Consider the following 19,396-nt stretch of genomic DNA (forward strand, 5'->3'; position numbering starts at 1 on the left):
TGGTGGGGTGTGGGGCTAGTGGGAGTCCTCGGGGGGTGCAGCTCCTCAAAGGGGCTGGTACGGCTCTGGGGCCCGAGGGCGCAGTCACTTGGAGAGGGCCTGAGGGCTTTGGGGCTCCCCGGAGGGTGAGTCCCCTTCGGGGTTTCTGTAGGCTTTAGAGAGTTCGGGGATAGCGCAGGCCCTTGGGCGGGGGTGGAGTTCCCTGCAGCGGGGTCTTGGGGGCGATCCCCAGGTTCACCCCCCCTAGACAGGATCCCCCGAGGGGCAGGGGCGAGCACGGCAGAGCCCCCATGCAGGGCGTGGGGTCAGCTCTGCGCTGAGGGGCGAGGCCTCGGGGCGCTCCGTGAGGAGCTGCTGCCGCCCCCTCCGCGGGGGCCGCGGCCCCGAGCCGCTGCCCGAGCATGGCCTGGGCGCTGAAGCTGCCTCTGGCCGACGAAGTGATCGAGTCCGGGCTGGTGCAGGACTTCGACGCCAGCCTGTCGGGCATCGGCCAAGAGCTGGGCGCTGGGGCCTACAGCATGAGGTAGGCGCCTGGGAGAGGGGGCGGCAGCCCCGGGGGGCTCGGGGTGGGCTTCGAGGGGGGGATCCGCTCCCCGGCAGGGCCGGGCGCGGCGTCGCACCAGGGGATGGCTCCCGGTGCCGTCAGCCCCGGGACGTGGTGGTGGCCACTTGAAGCTGGCGTGGAGCCATGGGCCACGGCAGGGGCTCGCCGGGAAGCTTTGTGGGGGGTTGGGGCTGCACAGCCCCTGTGCTGCTCTTGGTGTTTGGGCTCTTGGTGTCCTCCAGCGGCTGGTAATAGCCCAGAGTGAGTCCCAGGCTTCTGCTCTGCTCCTGGGGAGGTCCCGTGGCTGCTTGCTTTGGTTCCATGTCCTCCTTAAGACGCTCTCAGAGGAGCAGCAGCGAGGGGGGCTGGGTCAGAGCAGCCCTGTCCTGACTGAGCTGAAGTTGGAGCAGGACCCCCAGGAGGTTTGATATCCAATGGGGCAGGAGTTTGTGGTGCTGAGTGCTCAAACTGTGCTGCACAGTGGCATGACCCAGAGAGGGCACAGCCTGCTGCAAGGCTCTGCCCCCACAGTCCTGGCTCTGGGATCATGAAATGGGTTGGGCTGGAAGGGAGCTCAAAGCTCAGCCAGCTCCAACCCCTGCCATGGGCAGGGACACCTCCACCAGCCCAGGATGCTCAAGGCCTCATCCAGCCTGGCCTGGAACACCTCCAGGAAGGAGGCAGCCACAGCATCCCTGGGCAACCTGTGCCAGGCTCTCCCCAGCCTCACTGGAAAGAATTTCTTCCTCCTCTCCAGGCTCAGTCTCCCCTCTCCCAGCTCCAATCCATTGTCCCTCATCCTGGCACTCCCAGCCCTTGTCCCAAGGCCCTCCCCAGTGCTCCTGCAGTCCTTTCAGCTACTGGAAGCTGCTCTAAGGTCTCCCTGGAGCCTTCTCTTCTTCAGGCTGCACAGCCCCAACTCTCCAGTCCTGCTGCTTGGCCAAGTCTTTGGTGCCAAAGCTCTGCTGAGGCCTGTTTGGGTGTTTGAGTTACAGCAGGGGAGAGCAGCCTGAGGGTGAGGAGTTGGGGGCATGAGGAGGCACTGAGTCTGCTTCCCTGCTGCTGGCCTAGATTCCTTGGCTCCATCTGGGGCCTGTGCAGACCTGGTGCCCTCTGCAAGAGCTCCCTTGATGCGGCATGGGGTGAGGGCTGCCCTGGCTCAAACAGGCCTTTAGTTTTGCTCCTTCTCATCCTGGGATCCTTCTCAGGGCTGAGTCAGGAGCTGAGCACACAGGGGGAGGGTGAAGAAGGGTCTGGGGGTTGAGCTGAGGTGCAGCACTGCAGGAGGGGAATGCCCCCTGAGGGTAGATTGGAAAAAAAATGAGCTTTGTGAGGCTAGAAATGGTCCCAGGTGAGAGTGAGCCATGGGGTGAGAGTTTGCAGTGAAGCAGGCTGGGAAGCAACCACCAGCATCCTGCCCTTGTCCAGTTTCTCTCCCCTAGCCTCCATCCTCCTAGGGCTGACTGCTGCTAGGGCTGGGCACAGCCTTTGGGCTTTGGAGGATCAGCAGTGGTGTGAGGGCACCAAGGGCTGGGTCCTGCCTTTGGGTCACAGCCACCCCAGGAAGGCTCCAGGCTGGGGGCAGAGGGGCTGGGAACTGCCCCAGCAGAAAAGGAGCTGGGGGGGGGGGGGTTGGTGCCAGCAGCTGGAGAGGAGCCAGGGGGTGCCCAGGTGGGCAAGGAGGGCAGCAGCAGGAGCTTACAGTGCAGCTGTGCCCCTGGCTTAGTCAGGCTGGCAAAGCAAAGGGCAGAGACCCCCAGCCCCTGAGCAGCAGAGTGCAGCCCTGGGGGGCTGCAGGCTGAGCCTTGGGGGTGCTTTGGCTGCCTGCAGCAGGTTCCTGCTGCTCTTCCTCCCCAGCCTCATTCTTACTCCATCAGCCCTGCTCTTCCTTCCTCCTCCCCAGCCCTGCTCTTCCTCTCCATCCTCCCACCCTGTGCCCTCTCAGTTGTGGCTCCCATCCCTACCCCACCCTCAGCACCCAGCTCCCATGCAGGACCCCAGCAGGGCAGTGCCTTGCCCTGGGCTGGAGCTGAGGGCAGGGCCACCCCCAGGCTGGCTGCCCTGAGGGGTCCTGAGGGGTCCAGGGAAGGGCTCTGCTGGTGGCCTTGGCTAGCAGGGAGGGAGGGAGGGTGCCCTGCTGAGGCCACAGCTGGAGCACTGTGCCCAGGTCTGGGCCTCAGTTGAAGAGGGACAGGGAGGTGCTGGAGAGAGTCCAGAGGAGGCTGTGAGGATGCTGAGGGGCCTGGAGCAGCTCTGTGAGGAGCAAAGGCTGAGAGCCCTGGGGCTGAGAGCCTGGAGGAGAGCAGCCCCAGAGGGATCTGAGCAATGTCTGTAAATACCTACAGGGAGGAGGCAGGAAGGGGCCAGGCTCTGCTCAGAGGTGCCCAGGGACAGGACAAGGGGCAGGGGAACCCTCAGCCTGAGGAGGAACCTCTTTGGTGTGAGGCTGCTGGAGGCCTGGAGCAGGCTGCCCAGAGGTTGTGGAGAGCCTCCAGACCCCCCTGTGTGTGTCCCTGGGTGCCCTGCTCTGGATGCTCTCCTCAGGTCCCTTCCAGCCCCCCCATGCTGAGGCTCTGGAGTCTAAAGGGTTGAAGCCCACTGAGCTGGGAGCTGCTCTTTGGCCAGCTGGGTCCAGTTCTTCCCTGGGAAGGGTTTTTAATGTTCAGCCAAGGGACACAAGAAGCTGCTTTAGATCCCTCCTGAAAGTGCTGAGAGCCAGAGCCTGGGGCAGGAGCTGCTGCCTGACTCTCTGCCAGGCTGCTGTGCTCCACTGGGGCTTGGGTGGCTCCAGCCCCACCTGTCCCCACCACAGCTCACCTGGGGACAGTGGCATGGTGCTGGGTGGCCACAGCAGCTGGCTCAGGGTGGAAGAGACCTCAGAGCTCATTTCCTCCAACCTCCTGCCATGGGCAGGGACACCTCTCAGCTGGACTCAGCTGCTCAGGGCCTCATCCAGCCTGGCCTTGAATACCCCCAGGCAGGAGGCAGCCACAGCCTCCCTGGGCAGCCTGTGCCAGAGTCTCACCACCCTGGCACTGCAGAACTTCTTCCTCAGCTCCAGTCTAACCCTGCTCTGCCTCAGCTCCAAACCATTCCCCCTTGGCCTGTCTCCAGACCCCCTCAGCAAAAGTCTCTCTGCAGCCTTCCTGCAGGATCCCTTCAGGTATGGGAAGCAGCTCTGAGGTCCTCCTGGAGCCTTCTCCTCTCCAGGCTACACACCCCCAGCTCCCTCAGCCTGTGCTCACAGCAGAGCTGCTCCAGCCCTTGGATCATCTTTGTGGCTTTCTCTGGCCTCTCTCCAGCAGCTCTGTGCCCTTCTCATGCTGAGGACACCAGACCTGGAGGCAGGGTTGGGGGTGAGGTCTCAGCAGAGCAAAGGGTCACAATCCCCTCCTTGCCCTGCTGCCCACACTCCTCTGCATGCAGCCCAGACTGCCCCCCACAGCCCTGCCCCTGCCCTCCTGTCCTGCTCCAGCCCCTGCTGTGCTCTGCAGCTGCTCCAGGCTCTGCTGGATGCCTGGGAGGATCTTCTGGTCTCTGCTCTTGGCCCTTGTTGAGGCTCACAGCAGCCAGTGAGGGTTGGCTTCTGAAATGATTTCTGTTCTCAGGAACTGGCCCAGGCTGCCCAGGGAGGTGGTGGAGTCCCCAGCCCTGGAGGTGTTCCAGAACCTGTGGCTATGGCACCTGGGGCCATGGTTTGGTGGGGTTGGGTTGATGTTGGACTGGATGGTCCTGGAAGGTTTCTCCAACCTTAATGGTTCTGTGGCAAAGGTGCCTGCAGTTGGCTTGGGAACCTGGGTCTGGGGTCTCCCATGTGAGGCCCCACAGAATGGGCAGTGCCATCCATGCCATGAGCTGCTTCTGACCTCTGTGGGCATCCCAAGCTCCTGCTTCCTGCTTTGGCTCAGGGCTGGTGGTTGTGTGGTGCCCAGCACACAGGGCTCTTGGCAGCCTGCTCTGGCTGGAGGTGTCCCTGCTGCCTGCAGGGGGTTGGACAGGATGCCCTTGGAGGGTCCCTTCCTACCCAATGCCATCTGTGGTTCTCTGATCCCTGAAGACCAAAAGCATCATCTGGCTATGGTCAGAGCTGAAATGACACTGAGGTGGGTGGGAGTTGATCTGCTGGGGGCTGGAGGCTCTGCAGAGGGCCCTGGCCAGGCTGGAGCCATGGCTGAGGCCAAGGGGATGAGGGCACCAAGGGCTGGGACCTGCCCTTGGCTCACAACCACCCCAGGAAGGCTCCAGGCTGGGGGCAGAGGGGTTGGGAACTGGACAAAGGAGCTGGGGGGGGTTGGTGCCAGCAGCTGGAGAGGAGCCAGGGGGTGCCCAGGTGGGCAAGGAGGGCAGCAGCAGCCTGGCAGGGAGCAGCAATGGTGTGGGCAGCAGGAGCAGGGCAGGGATTGTGCCCCTGGCTGGGCACTGGGCAGGGCACAGCTGCAAGGCTGGGGGCAGGGTTGGGCTCCTGAGGGCCAGAAGGACTTTGAGGGCTGGAGCAGGGCCAGGGAAGGGCAAAGGGAGCTGGGGAAGGGTCTGGAGAAGAGGGCTGGGGAGGAGCAGCTGAGGGAGCTGGGGGGGTTGAGGCTGGGGGAGAGGAGGCTGAGGGGAGACCTTCTGGCTCCCTGCAAGTGCCTGAGAGGAGGCTGGAGCCAGGGGGGGGTTGGGCTCTTGGGCCAAGGGCCAGGACAAGAGGAGATGGCCTCAGGGTGCCCCAGGGCAGGGTCAGGTTGGCCCTGAGGAACCATTCCTGCCCTGCAAGGGTTCCCAGGCACTGACCCAGGCTGCCCAGGGAGGTGGTGGTGGAGTCCCCATCCTCCTGCACCATGTGGCCGTGGCACCTGGGGCCATGGTGGGATTGGTTGCTGGTTTGGGTGACCTTGGAGGCCTTTCCCAAGCCAGACCTCCCCAATCTCATTGCAGTGATGTCCTTGCCCTGCCCATCTTCAAGCAGGAGGAGTCGACCTTGCCAGCAGAGGCTGAGAGCAAGCTGCTGCCCTTCCAGTACGTCCTGTGCGCCGCCACCTCCCCGGCCGTCAAGCTGCACGACGAGACCCTCACCTATCTCAACCAAGGTGAGGGCAGCCCTGGGCCTGCCCTGCGCCCCTCTGCCATCCTCTCTACCACCCCAGACTCTGGGATTCTGCCTTTGGAAGGGATTCCCCCCTTGGGAAGAGAAAATGGGAATCGAGTGGGGGAGCCCTGGGGGTGCTGTGGGTTGGAGGCATCGCCTGGGGCTTGCTGTCTGCTGATGGAGGTCATGGATCCAGCTGCAAGGTTGAAGCTGGTTCAGTCTGGGTGGGGTGGAGGTGGTGGTGGAGTGGCAGTGCTGAGGAGATTGAGGGGAGGAATTGGTGCTGGGCTGGGGCAGGATTGGTTGTCTGTGGAGCTGTGGCTTGGTGCCTCCTGAGCTGAACCCAGGGCAGGAGCAGCTCAGGAGGTGCCTGGGGTGGCAGAGTGGCAGAGCAGGGCTGGCAGCAGAGGACCATCCCTGGCTGCCAGAGGTCTCCTGTCCCTCAGGGCAGTCCTATGAGATCCGGATGCTGGACAACAGGAAGCTGGGGGAGCTGCCAGAGATCAACGGGAAGCTGGTGAAGGTGAGGGGGGGGCGGCAGGGGGCCAGCAGGGGGCGCCAAGGGCCTGGGCTGGCCTCCATGGCTGTAGGGGTCGGGGGGGCTTGGGGCTGATTGACTCTGGGCCCTTCTGCCGGTGGCTGAGCCCAGCCTGGGGGTGCTGGGGGGGCGCTGGGGGGGCGCTGGGGGGGCGCTGGGGGGCGGTGGTGTCCTGCCAGTCTCCTGAGGCCTGGGGTCAAGCCAGAGGCTCTTGCTGCTTGGGAACACCAAGGATGAGCTGCAGCCTCCATGCTGCTGTCCCAGGGCTCCTGCACTGCTTTGGCTTCTTCTGGAGCCCTGCTGGCTCCTCTGCTCCCCTCTGACAGACCCTCAGGTGTCCCCCGGGGGTGTGTCCCAGCCCCCCCCCCCAGGCTCTGACCCTCTCTCCTGCAGAGCATTTTCCGGGTGGTGTTCCACGACCGGCGCCTGCAGTACACAGAGCACCAGCAGCTGGAGGGCTGGCGCTGGAACCGGCCCGGGGACAGGATCCTGGACATCGGTGAGCCCCGGGGGCTGGGGGAGGCCTCCAGGGGGTTCCCACTGCCCTGAGGGCACCCAGAGCTGTGCCACCTCTGCTCACTGCCAGACCGTGGTTGGTTCTTCCATGTAAGCCTTGGGAATCTTCCTCCCCCTCCTCCTCCTCCAAGCCACCTCTCGTTCTCCCTGTGTGCCCCTGCAGACATCCCGATGTCCGTAGGCATCATCGACCCCCGGGCAAACCCCACCCAGCTCAACACAGTGGAGTTCCTCTGGGACCCTGCCAAGAGGACTTCTGTGTTCATCCAGGTGAGAGAGGGGAGGGGAGGGGAGGGGAGGCTGCTGCTGAGGGTGCCCAGGGGAGCAAACCAGAGGTGTCTGAGGGGGAAGAGCTGAAACAGCAGCCAGAGGCTGCCGGCTGGGAGGATGAACACAGCCCAGCTGCTGCCCCCAGCCCCCTGCATGCACCAAGCCCCCAGCCCCCCTGCTCCAAGCCCTAGTCCCCCCTCACTGGTAACCTGCTAAGGCTGCTCTGCTGGTCAGAGGCTCCACCTCTGCTGTGACTGTCCTTTGCCTCCTGCACCTCTGCTGTGCCCTTCCCTGGACTCCTGCACCTCTGCTGTGCCCTTCCCTGGACTCCTGCACCTCTGCTGTGTCCTTCCCTGGACTCCTGCACCTCTGCTGTGCCCTTCCCTGGACTCCTGCACCTCTGCTGTGCCCTTCCCTGGACTCCTGCACCTCTGCTGTGCCCTTCCCTGGACTCCTGCACCTCTGCTGTGCCCTTCCCTGGACTCCTGCACCTCTGCTGTGCCCTTCCCTGGACTCCTGCACCTCTGCTGTGCCCTTCCCTGGACTCCTGCACCTCTGCTGTGCCCTTCCCTGGACTCCTGCACCTCTGCTGTGCCCTTCCCTGGACTCCTGCACCTCTGCTGTGCCCTTCCCTGGACTCCTGCACCTCTGCTGTGCCCTTCCCTGGACTCCTGCACCTCTGCTGTGCCCTTCCCTGGACTCCTGCACCTCTGCTGTGCCCTTCCCTGGACTCCTGCACCTCTGCTGTGCCCTTCCCTGGACTCCTGCACCTCTGCTGTGCCCTTCCCTGGACTCCTGCACCTCTGCTGTGCCCCCTGTGCCACCCTGGCCCCGCTCAGTGTGGTCCCATCCCAGTTCTGTGTCTCCCCATTGGTGCTGCCCTGGTTCCCACGAGGTGGGACTGACGGAGAGCAGAGGTGCTGAGGGCAGGATGTGTCCCTGGCAGGTGCACTGCATCAGCACAGAGTTCACCATGAGGAAGCATGGGGGGGAGAAGGGAGTCCCCTTCCGTGTGCAGATCGACACCTTCCGGGAGAACGAGAACGGAGAGTACACAGAGCACCTGCACTCTGCCAGCTGCCAGATCAAGGTCTTCAAGGTACCCCTGCCCCCTTCAGGCACCCCCTGCCCCCGTCAGGCACCCCCTGCCCCCTTCAGGGCATCCCCTGCCCCCTTCAGGGCACCCCCTGCCCCCTTCAGGGCACCCCCTGCCCCCTTCAGGGCACCCCCTGCCCCCTTCAGGGCATCCCCTGCCCCCTTCAGGGCACCCCCTGCCCCCTTCAGGGCATCCCCCTGCCCCCTTCAGGGCATCCCCCTGCCCCCTTCAGGGCACCCCCTGCCCCCTTCAGGGCACCCCCTGCCCCCTTCCGGGCATCCCCTGCCCCCTTCCAGGGCACCCCCTGCCCCCTTCAGGGCTTCCCCTGCCCCCTTCAGGGCTTCCCCTGCCCCCTTCAGGGCATCCCCTGCCCCCTTCAGGGCTTCCCCTGCCCCCTTCAGGGCATCCCCTGCCCCCTTCAGGGCTTCCCCTGCCCCCTTCAGGGCATCCCCTGCCCCCTTCAGGGCTTCCCCTGCCCCCTTCAGGGCTTCCCCTGCCCCCTTCAGGGCTTCCCCTGCCCCCTTCAGGGCACCCCCTGCCCCCTTCAGGGCACCCCCTGCCCCCTTCAGGGCATCCCTCTGCCCCTTTCAGGGCACCCCCCTGCCCCCTTCAGGGCACCCCCTGCCCCCTTCAGGGCACCCCCCTGCCCCCTTCAGGGCACCCCCCTGCCCCCTTCAGGGCACCCCCCTGCCCCCTTCAGGGCACCCCCCTCCCCCTTCAGGGCATCCCCTGCCCCCTTCAGGGCATCCCCTCTGCCACCTTTCCTATCCGGGAGTCAGTCCCAGGTCACTCTTCAGCCCCAGAGGACACTGCAGGGAGCAGGATGGGCACCAAAGCTGCCTGCCAAGGGCCTCCTGGGCCTGCACTGCTCCCTCCCTGCTTCCTCTGCTCACCCAGTCCTGATGCCATCGAGGCTGCAGGGTTGGTGCTGTTGGTCCCTCTGATGCCAGTCTCCGCAGCGGCTGGTGCCAGCTGCTCATCCTTTGCAGAACCCAAAGCTGTGCCCAATCAGTGGCAGCCCCAGGAGGGTTGTTCAGCCAGCAGTGCCCAGGTGCCAGGCTGTGCCCATGCTGTCTGTGCCCTTCCTGTGATTCCCCTCAGTGGTTCATCCTCTCCCCTTGGGGCACTTGGCCCACAGCAGGCTCCAGGCCAGGTTCCTGTGCTGCTTATTGCAGCTCTGTCATGAAGCTGCTGTGGGCTGTCAGGCAGGGTGCCCTGCTGCTGCCAGCTTGGCACCTTCCCCCCTCCCTGTCCTCTCTGTTGCCTGTTTGGATGCCCTCATGTCGAGCTGTGATCTGTGGAGCTCTGGCTGGGGTCTCCATGCAGGCAGCTGAAGGGTGGCAGTGGAGCTGGCAGCTCAGGGCTCAGCCAGGGCAGGGTGAGAGGCTGTGAGGCCTTTCTGCTGAGCTCCAGCTCTTGTGCCAGGGGCTGGAGGGCAGGAAGCCTCGAAGCAGTGGAGCTGGCAGAGCATGGCCTCCCTGCAGGGGATAGTCTCTGGTGGTCTCAGCTGTGCCTCCTGCTGCTCTCCTGGGCTCAGGGCACTCAGCACCCTGTGGTGCCCTGTGCCCAAGTGGGATCTCTTCTGTCTGGTCCTTCCTGGCTTACCACAGCTCAGGCTTCTGCCCTGCTCCTGCCTTGCTCCCCTCAAAGCTGGCAGCATTTTGATGCCCCCAGAAGAGCAGCTGAGGACCCCCTGCCCACGCTGGGTGGGATGTGGAGCTCAGAGCCTTTCTAGCTACCAGCAGCAGCAGCACTGACCAGGGAGGAGCAGCCAGGAGGTCTCTGGGGCAGGAACTGGCAAAGCAAGGCACAGCCAAGCAGCAGCTCCTCACCTGCTCTGGAGAGTGCTGGTGGCTTCTGCAGGTCTCAGCTTTGCTGCCCAGCAGCTTGAGAGAGTGAAGGAGCTGTGGTGCCAGCTGTGGTACCAGCTGTCTGCAGCCCACCAGTGCCAGTGATGTGCCCAACCCCTCAGGAGGCATCTGCACCTTGGCAGGCAGCTGTGTTGGTCCACTAAGGCCATGGCTGAGCTCTGCTGTCCTGCTGCAGCTTGTGCCCCTGAAGTGCTGCCTCTAAAAGGGGTTGAGGAGGTGCAGAAGGGGCTGGAGGGGACCTCTGGAGCTCACCCAGTCCAAGCCCCCTCCCAGAGCAGGGCACACAGCCAGGTTGGCTTTGACAGTCTCCAGAGAAGGAGACTCCACAACCTCTCTGGGCAGCCTGCTCCAGGCCTCCAGCAGCCTCATACCAAAAAGGTTTCTCCTGCTCAGCTGCAGCCTTCTGGGCTCCACTCTGTGCCCCTTGGCCTGGCCCCTTCTCGACCCTCACCCTGCAGGTGTTGGTAGGCATTGCTCAGCTGCCCTCTGGGGCTGCTCTCCTCCAGGCTCTCAGCCCCAGGGCTCTCAGCCTTTGCTCCTCACACAGCTGCTCCAGGCCCCCTCAGCATCCTCACAGCCTCCTCTGGACTCTCTCCAGCACCTCCCTGTCCCTCTGGAACTGGAGAGCCCAGAACTGGACCCAGGACTCCAGCTGTGGCCTCAGCAGGGCAGAGCAGAGAGAACCTTGCAGGGGCTGCTGCCCACACTCCTTTAAATGTCCCCAGGACACCCTTGGCCCTTTGCCCACAGGGACAGTTTGCTGCCCATGGTCACCTCAGTGTCCCCCAGCACTCCCAGGTCCTCCTCCTCACCTGCTGTGCTGCAGGGGCTGTGTGCCAGGGTCTGCTGCTGCCCTGCCCTGCTGCTCACTGTGACCTTCCCTCTGCAGCCCAAAGGAGCTGATCGGAAGCAGAAGACAGACAGAGAGAAGATGGAAAAGAGAACTCCCCATGAGAAGGAGAAGTACCAACCCTCCTATGAGACCACCATCCTCACTGAGGTGGGCACCCTGCTGCCAGCAGGCCTGGCTCAGCTCACTGCCAGGGGGAACAGAACTAAGTTGTTAACAGCTACAAGAGAAAGGGCAGAGGAGTTTGGGAGCACAGGAGGGGTTCTGGGGAGACCTGGAAAAGGGCCTGGAGGAGTGAGGGGCTTGGGTTGGAAGGGACCTCAAAGCTCAGCCAGCTCCAGCCCCTGCCATGCCCAGGGGCACCTCCCACCAGCCCAGGCTGCTCCAGGCCTCGTCCAGGGAAGGAGCAGCCACAGCCTCCCAGGGCAACCTGTGCCAGGCTCTCCCCAGCCTGACTGGAAAGAATTTCTTCTCCTCTCCAGTCTCCATCTGCCCTTTGCCAGCTCAAACCTATTGTCCTCAACCCTTGTCCCTACTGGGAGCTGCTCTAAGGTCTCCCTGGAGCCTTCTCCTCTCCAGGTTCCACAGCCCCAACTCTGCCAACCTGGCCCCACAGGGGAGGTTCTGCAGCCTCTGATCATCTTGGTGGCCCCCTCTGGACCCTCTCCAGCAGCTCCAGGTCCTTCTTGTGTTGGGGGCTCCAAAGTTCATTATTAAACCTCATAAAAGGTTTTTATCTTCCCCTGAGGCTGGGAGCTGGCAGAAGAAGGCCCTGGGTGTCTCCTCCCTGTGCTTGTGGCTCTTGACCACAGGTCCTGTGAGGAGCAGCAGAGGGAGCTGGAGGGTTGAGGCTGGAGGAGACCTTCAGGCTCTCTGCAAGTCCCTAAGAGGAGGCTGGAGCCAGGTGGGGGTTGGCTTCTTGTGCCAGGAGGAGAAGGCCTCAAGCTCCCCCAGGGCAGGTTCAGGTTGGCCATGAGGAACCCCTTGAGGCTTGTCCAGGCCTGGCTCAGGCTGGCCAGGGTGGAGCCTCCATCCCTGGAGGGGTTTGAAGGAGCTTTGGCTGAGGAGCTGCAGGGCCCTGGGCTGGCAGTGGTGGGCAGGGAGGTGTTGGGACAGGACTGGACCCTGCCAGCTTCAGACTTGCAGCCAGGCAGGGTCTGAGAGCATTGGGCTGGAAATGGGGGATGGGGGAGAGGGGGTGGGCTGTGAGAGCGTGGGGGGCTCTGTCAGAGCTTGGGGGGGTCTCAGAGCAGGGGGAGTCTCTGATAAAGCATGGGGGGGGCTCTGTTAGGGCATGGGAGGTGTTTCAGGGCATGGGGGGGGGCTCTGATGTTGCATGGTGGGACTCAGCATGGGGAGTGTTGGTTACAGCATGGGGGGGGCTGTGCTGGGCCTGGGGGGGCTCTGTTAGAGCACTTGGGGGTTGCTCAGAACAGGATGTGCTGAGGGGTCACTGCTGAACAGCTCTGGAGGGGAGCTCCCATCCTGCCCTGGGGGGATCTGGGGGCACTGAATGCCCACTTTGGGCTCAACACACTGCACAGGGATGCCCAGCCTGGGGGGTACCAGCCCAGCACCAGAGCAGGGGCTTGGGGGCTCAAGAATCCATCCAGGGGGGCTCTGTGAGCACCCCCATAGCCTTGGCGTGGCTGCTCTCAGCCCTCTGCCCTCCTCTGGAGTGGGCAGCAGCTGGCAGCTGCTGGGCTGTGGTGCCCAGGGCAGGGCTTTGAAGCTCTCTGCCCTCCCCTTGCAGTGCTCTCCCTGGCCAGAGATCAGCTACGTCAGCAACTCTCCCTCCCCAGGCTTCAACAGCTCCCACAGCAGCTTCTCCCTGGGTGAAGGGTGAGCCTGGGCCAGCTGCTGCCAGGGAGGAGCTGGGGAAGCCCCCAGGGGGGCAGTGGCAAAGCCCTCAGGGGAATGGGAAAGCTGCAGGGCAGGGAGGGGTTGGGAAGCCCCTGGGGGAATGGGGAAGCCTTTGGGGGGTGAGGAAGCCCATGGGGAATGGGGAAGCCTTGGGGGGGGAGGAAGCCCCTGGGGGAGTGGGGAAGCCTTGGGGGGGAAGCCCCTGGGGGAATGAGGAAGCCTTGGGGGGGAAGCCCATGGGGAATGGGGAAGCCTTGGGGGGGAAGCCCCTGGAGGAATGAGGAAGCCTTGAGGGGGAAGCCCCTGGGGGAATGAGGAAGCCTTGGGGAGGAAGCCCATGGGGATGGGGAAGCCTTGGGGGGGAAGCCCCTGGAGGAATGAGGAAGCCTTGAGGGGGAAGCCCCTGGGGGAATGAGGAAGCCTTGAGGGGGAAGCCCCTGGGGGAATGGGGAAGCCTTGGGGGGGAAGCCCCTGGGGGAATGAGGAAGCCTTGAGGGGGAAGCCCCTGGGGGAATGGGGAAGCCTTGAGGGGGAAGCCCCCAGAGCTGGGGGCTGCAGCACAGCTCCAGGAGCCTGTGTTGGGCATCCAGCCCCCAGCCCCTCCCTGGTGGCTGGCACCGTGTCTGGGCATGGTGCTGGGGCTCAGGGTGGCAGCTGCTGCCTGCCAGGCTGCTGTGGCAGGAGAACAGGAGCTGACCTGTGCCCTGCTGTCCCTGCCCTAGCAATGGGTCCCCAAACCACCAGCCTGAGCCACCACCCCCCATGGCAGATGTAAGTCGCAGCCCAGGGCTGGGCATGGGGGGAGGGTGGGCACAGCCCAGAGCTGCGGCCCTGGGCATGGAGCTGGGCTGGCAGCTGCCCCAGTTTGCCATCCGTGGGGAGTTCTTCACTTCTCTTGTGGTTCCTGCTTGGAAAAAGCTGACAGGGGAAGAAGGGAGCAGAGCAGAGCTGCAGCTGCTGTGACCTTGGCCCCCTGGGCCCTGATCCCCCCTGGGCCCTGATCCCCCCCTGGGCCCTGATCCCCCCCCTGGGCCCTGATCCCCCCCCTGGGCCCTGATCCCCCCCCTGGGCCCTGATCCCCCCCTGGGCCCTGATCCCCCCCTGGGCCCTGATCCCCCCCTGGGCCCTGATCCCCCCTGGGCCCTGATCCCCCCCCTGGGCCCTCGTCCTCTGTCTGCTTCTCCCTCTGCTTCCTTCTCTGTCTCTCTGAACGCTGAGCGCAGCCCCTGCAGGCTGCAGCCCTCTCCTGTGTGCCTGCAGCCCGGGGTGCCCCTGGGGCTGTGCTGGCAGCCCCTGGCTGGGCTGAGCCTCGCTCCCTGCTCCGTGGGGGCTGTGGTGCTCCCCCCTCAGCCCGGGGGTCTCCTTCCCTCCCCTCCCCTCTGCTGCAGAACCTGCTGCCCACCAGCACCCCCCAGGAGGCCCAGCAGTGGCTGCACCGGAACCGCTTCTCCACCTTCTCTCGGCTCTTCAGGAACTTCTCAGGTGGGTTGGGGGCAAACTGCTCCTTCCCCCCTGCTGCCCCTTCCCCCCTGCTGCCCCTCCCCCCCTGCTTTTGCAGGCAGAAATGTTGGGGCAAGGTTAAACCTCCTCGGGTTTGTCATGCAGTAAATGGAGGCTCCCTGCTGGGCTCTGGCTCTCAGCTGGGCTGGGTCCATTCCAAGTGCTCCAAGAGCTCACAGCGACTCCAGGCTGAAATCCCACTGGGAGGTGCTGGGCTGGGGGAGAGCAGTGCCTGAGGGAGAGCCTTTCTGGGTGTTGCTGCCCTGTGTGAATGCTGCTCTGGAGCACTGGGTTGTACTGCAACAGACTGGGGAAAACAGTTTGGAAAAGCAAAGAGTCCTGCAGGGTGTCCTCCCGGGAAGCAGGGGGAGGAGAGCAGCAGAAGGCTCTGTGGGGGGGAGCAGGGGGAACCAGCACAGTGCTGCTGTCCAGAGCCTCCCCCCAATCCCAGACACTCTGGGATGGATTTGGGGAGTTTCTCTCCTCCTGCAGGTGCAGACCTGCTGAAGCTGACCAGGGAAGATGTGATCCAGATCTGTGGCCCTGCAGATGGCATCAGGCTCTTCAATGCACTCAAGGGCAGGTGGGTCTGGGGTGGGTGTGGGTCAGGGCTGCCTTGGCTGCTGCCTTTGGGGCAAAGAGAGCTTCAGGAACCTTCCCAGAGCTCTCCCAGTCCAAGCTGGTCACTTGTCCAGCAGGGAGCCAGGGCACAAGGCAGTGTCCTGCACTGCCCTCCCTGCAGTGCCCTCCCCAGGAGGGACCCTTCCCTCTGCAGCCTCCCTGCAGAGCTGGGGCTAGGCTGGCACTGCTGGAGCCCAGGGGAGGCTCTGGGCAGGGTCTCTTGAGGGGTGGGAAGAATTCCAGGGTCCATGGGCTGCCTGTGATGGCTCTGGAGACAGTAGGGAAGAGCCTTGGGGCAGGAGGCTGCAGTGAGACTCTGAGCCAGGAGCCTGCCTGGGAGGGAACCATCCAGGGCAGCTGCTGCCACCACAGCCCTGGGATGGCTTCAGCCTCTGCTCCCAAACAGCTCTGCTGCATCCCTGGGGTGGGGAGCAGCAGGTTGGGATTGCTTTGAGCTGAGATCATTCATTTCCTCCTCTCCCTCTGAGGATGCAGGGGAAGGAGGAGCACTGGGGAGGTGTCAGGAGCTGGTGCTGTCCTTGAGCACAGCCCCTGGTGCTCAGTCCCTGCCCTGTCCATAGGATGGTGAGGCCCAGGCTGACTATCTACGTCTGCCAGGAGTCCCAGCAGCTGAGGGAGCTGCAGCAGAAGCAGGAGGATGCAGAGGCAGTGAGCAGCACCTTCTTTGGTAAGGGCCTGGCAGGGAGGGCAGCTGAGCTTGGGTGGCTGCTGAGCAGGGAGGTGGAAAATCAGAGAATCCCAGGATGGGTTGGGTTGGAAGGGACCTCAAAGCTCAGCCAGCTCCAAGCCCTGCCAGGGGCAGGGACACTTCCCACCAGCCCAGGTGGTTCATCTGCCTTGCCCAGCACAGGAGTGGCTGCAGAGCCCTGGCTCTGAGCTGGTATCTGGCAGCTCTTGAGAGGAGCCAGACAGCAATGGGTGACCTACATTGGGGGAGCAGCCCCCCACCCCCCTGATTGGAGCAGCCAGAGCAGGCAGCTCCTTCCCTGCTGTGCTCCTGACTGGGATCAGCCTGCTGCCCCCTGCCCCCCAGGGCCTGCTTCCTGCTCCCCACCCCTGGGCCTGCTTCTCCCCAGATGCTGCTTGGATGATGCTAGTTGAAATTGAAGCTTTTGGGGGGCAAAGTCTGCAGAGATGTGGACCTCTGGAGCTCTTCCAATGCCAACCTCACCCTGCCCCAGCAGGGCACCCCCAGCAGCTTGCCCAGGAGCACAGTGCCCAGGGGGGGTTGGAAGCTCTCCACACCAGGAGACTCCACAACCTCTCTGGGCAGCCTGCTGCAGGCCTCCAGCAGCCTCACCCCAAACAACTTTGGAGCTCCTCCTGGCCTCCACTCTGTGCCCCTTGGCCTGGCCCTGGGCACCACTCAGCAGATGCCAGCCCCAGCCTCTTGCCCCCTGCCCACAGCTCCTTTAGCTCTTGCTGAGCATTGCTCAGCTGCCCTCTGGGGCTGCTCTTCTGCAGGCTCTCAGCCCCAGGGCTCTCAGCCTTTGCTCCTCACACAGCTGCTGCAGGCCCCTCAGCAGCTTCCCAGCCTCCTCTGGACTCTCTCCAGCCCTTCCCTGGCCCTCTGCAGCTGAGGAGCCCAGAAGTGGCTGTGCTCAGCCCCTTGCCAGCAGGGTGCTGGGTGAGCAGCTGGTGTGGGAGCTGCCCCTGGTGCCTGGCTGGCACGGGTGCTGTGCCCACAGTGTACCATGCCATCTACCTGGAGGAGCTGACAGCCGTGGAGCTGACAGAGAAGCTGGCACAGCTCTTCAGCATCTCCTGCCAGCAGATCAGCCACATCTACAAGCAGGGCCCCACAGGCATCCATGTGCTGATCAGCGATGAGGTACCAGCCCTGGGGGCTCCTCCTGCCCTGCCCTGCCCTGCTGCAGCTGCCTCCTGCCTGGCTGTGCCCTCAGCTCTGCACCCTGGGCAACAGGGACCCCAGGCCAGCCCTCAGGAAGGGCCCTGCTGGTTCTCCCTGCTCTGCAGGGCCCTCCTCAGTCTCCTCCCTGCTCTGGAGGCTCAGAGTTGGTTGCTGCAGCCCTGCAGAGCTGAGGATGGTGGCACCTGTGGGCACTGCTCTGTTGCTGAGGGTTCCTGAGGTCCATCAGCTGGGGGTGGCTTTGCCTGTGCTGGCCCAGGCTGCCTGCTCAGCCCTCTGCACAGAGCCCCAGCATGGGGGGTTGGAAGGGACCTCTGGAGAGCCTCCAGACCAGCCCCCTGCCAGAGCAGGGCACCCAGAGCAGGGCACCCAGGAACACAGCCCCAGAAGGAGACTCCACAACCTCTCTGGGCAGCCTGCTTCAGGCCTCCAGCACCCTCACACCAAAGAGGTTTCTCCTGCCCAGCTGGAACTTCCTGGGCTCCAGTTTGTGCCCCTTGCCCTCTGTGCTGTCCCTGGGCACCACTGAGCAGAGCCTGGCCCCTTCCTGCCCTGCACCCCTTTGTCCTTTAGATATTTGTAGACATTGATCAGGTCCCTCCCAGCCTCCTCTCCATGCTTGGCTTTGTTCCAGCTCTGCTGTGGGGCAGGGGAATTGCTGTGGGCAGCCTCTGCCTGCATCCCAGAGCCCTCTGCTTCCTCTCTTGGCTTTGCTGCTTCAGCTCTGCAGGGCTGGAGAGAAGGAGAAATGCTCCTGGCTGGTGCCTTTGCCCCATTCCAGAGCACAAGCTGCTGCCTGAGCAGCTCTGAGCCCTCTCAGTGCTGCTGGGCTGTGCCCATCCCTGGGCTGTGCCCATCCCTGGACTCTGCAGCTGGGCTCAGGCTCAAGCCCAGCCCCAGGCTGAGCTGCTGCCTTTTGTGGCCTCTTTCAGATGATTCAGAACTTCCAAGATGAGTCCTGCTTCGTCCTGGACACCATGAAAGGTGAGGAGGTGTCCATGCTCCATCTGCTCTTGCCCTTCCCTGCTCCCTGGGGGCTTTGCTGCCAGCTCAGCTCAGTCCCCAGCAGGTCCCTGTGCAGGTGGCTCAGGAACTTTGCTTCTCTTGCAGCTGAAGCCAGTGACAGCTACCACATCCTCCTGAAGTAGGGCAGGCAGGCTGGGAGCAGCCCTGCTCCTCCTGCTGCACAGCTCCTGCTCACTCACCTCCACCTGAAGGGCTCTGCTCAGCCTCCTCCCTGTGCTCAAGAGCCAGAGTTGGTTGCTGCAGCCCTGGAGAGCCCCCAGGATGGTGGCACCTGTGGGCACTGCCCTGCTGCTGAGGGCTCCTGCCTTAAACCCTTTTGAAACCAGGACACCAGCAGGGATCTGGACACCCTCTGGGAAGGCTCCAGGCTGTTGGTTCCTCGTTGTCTTTTCTTGCAGGACACTGATGGCATCTCCAGGGGCAGTGGTGGCACCGTGCTGGTTGACCACTGCAGCTCTGAGGCTCCCCTTGCCATGTCCCACTCGTGGGCAGGAATTTGCCATTGGCACCCAAGAGCTGCCTGGGGACTTTCCCTGTGGCAGCCCTGAGGGGTACCAGCTGCTGCCAGACTGGCAGAGATGAACTCAACTGGCCCAGGAAAGCCAACTGTGGGCACACAGGGAGCTGGGCTGGGTGCTGGGGGAGGAGGGGGAGGCTGGGGCTGGCAGGAGCCTTCCTCAGAGGCTTTGTTAAGCTTTCCTTTGGTATCTGTCAGACAGAGGTGGGGCCACCACTCTTCCCCTCTCCACCCACCTCCAAAAGGTGTTGGCTGCGTGGCCCTGGTGCCATCCTGGCCAGTGTGAGGCCACCAGGGCCTTGGAGCAGAAGTGGCATTGGATAAAGGAAGAGCTGCCAGGCCTGGGCTCTGGGCTTCTTTCGTGGGTGTTCAGGGAGGGAAAGAAAAACTTCAGCTGCTGGGAGCTGTGGGTGGAGCCTGCTGGCTGCCCTGCCTCTGTGGCTGCCCCAGCCTGGCACTGGGGGCAGGCACCAGGGTCAGAGGGGAGGTGAAAGCTGCTGGGCTGGGTGGGTGCAGAAGCAGCTCCGTGCAGGCTTCCAGTGCAGCAGCGAAGCCTCGGGGCTGAGGGATCTGTCCTGGGGAGCAGGTGCTACATCCTGGTGCCCAGAGAGCCCCCAGGTGCCCAGGGTGCCACCTCTCTGCACCCACCCAAGCTCAGCTGCAGCCCAAACCCAGGGAAAACTGCAGCAGGCAGCAGCTGCCCTTGGGAATGAGGAACAAGGCTGCAACGGGACCCAGCCCCAGGCAAGGACCTCCTGTCCTGCCTTGGGCCCAGGAGGGCCCTGGGGGTGGGCAAAGGTGCTGAGGGGGGTGACAGCCAGGGGGTGACAGCTGTGGCCCTGCTGCAGGTCCTGGCCCTCCTCTGAGCAAAGTCCCAGCGCTGCTCCTGCTGCCTCTGTCCCGCTGCAGGGACCCCGCAGTGTCCCCAGGCCCCGGGGGGCTCTGTCCCGCTGCAGGGACCCCGCAGCTCGTTTGGGGCTGTGGCAGCTTCTCCTCCCCCCAAAACCAGCTCCCGGCTGCTCCCAGGGCTTGGCGATGAAGCAGAGGATCGGGAGGCCGAGCCGGGGCATGGTGGCGCCCGCGGGGTGGCAGCAGGGCTCAGGATCCCCCTGCTGGGCTCTGCTCACCCAGCGCTGCGCAGGCAAGGGGGCAGGAGGCTGCCGGCTGAGAGCCTGCCCCGAGCTGAGCCCTGAGCTGCTGTGGGTCCTGCCCTGAGCCACCAAAC

General features: G+C 64.2%; 1 protein-coding gene across 6 annotated transcripts; it reads left to right on the top strand.

The window, feature by feature from the left end:
- The first annotated feature begins 401 nt into the window (after positions 1-401).
- On the top strand, positions 402-18,324 carry TFCP2 (transcription factor CP2). 6 transcript variants are annotated; one of them, XM_054398692.1, is made up of 15 exons: positions 402-523; positions 5,462-5,613; positions 6,059-6,135; positions 6,544-6,649; positions 6,830-6,936; positions 7,883-8,035; positions 10,793-10,903; positions 12,507-12,595; positions 13,339-13,426; positions 14,005-14,098; positions 14,609-14,699; positions 15,319-15,425; positions 16,447-16,589; positions 17,561-17,612; positions 17,739-18,324. In XM_054398692.1, exons 1-15 carry the CDS (start codon positions 402-404, stop codon positions 17,774-17,776), a joined length of 1,530 nt encoding a protein of 509 aa, XP_054254667.1. In that variant the 3' UTR covers positions 17,777-18,324. The 6 variants fall into 6 exon arrangements, with proteins under 6 accessions (XP_054254667.1, XP_054254666.1, XP_054254668.1 ...); XM_054398691.1 differs by having other exon boundaries at positions 13,339-13,391; positions 13,967-14,098; XM_054398693.1 differs by having other exon boundaries at positions 13,339-13,387.
- Positions 18,325-19,396: the final 1,072 nt, after the last annotated feature.

Source organism: Indicator indicator, unplaced genomic scaffold, assembly GCF_027791375.1.
Source record: "Indicator indicator isolate 239-I01 unplaced genomic scaffold, UM_Iind_1.1 iindUn_scaffold_78, whole genome shotgun sequence".
Lineage (NCBI taxonomy): Eukaryota > Metazoa > Chordata > Aves > Piciformes > Indicatoridae > Indicator > Indicator indicator.

Coding starts and splice junctions, on each gene's coding strand:
- TFCP2 (XM_054398689.1), top strand. CDS start 402: ATGGCCTGGGCGCTGAAGCTGCCTCTGGCCGACGAAGTGATCGAGTCC. Junction 5,614..6,058: donor CCTCACCTATCTCAACCAAG/GTGAGGGCAGCC, acceptor CCTGTCCCTCAG/GGCAGTCCTATGAGATCCGG. Junction 11,015..12,506: donor AGTTTGGGAGCACAGGAGGG/GTTCTGGGGAGA, acceptor CTCCCCTTGCAG/TGCTCTCCCTGGCCAGAGAT.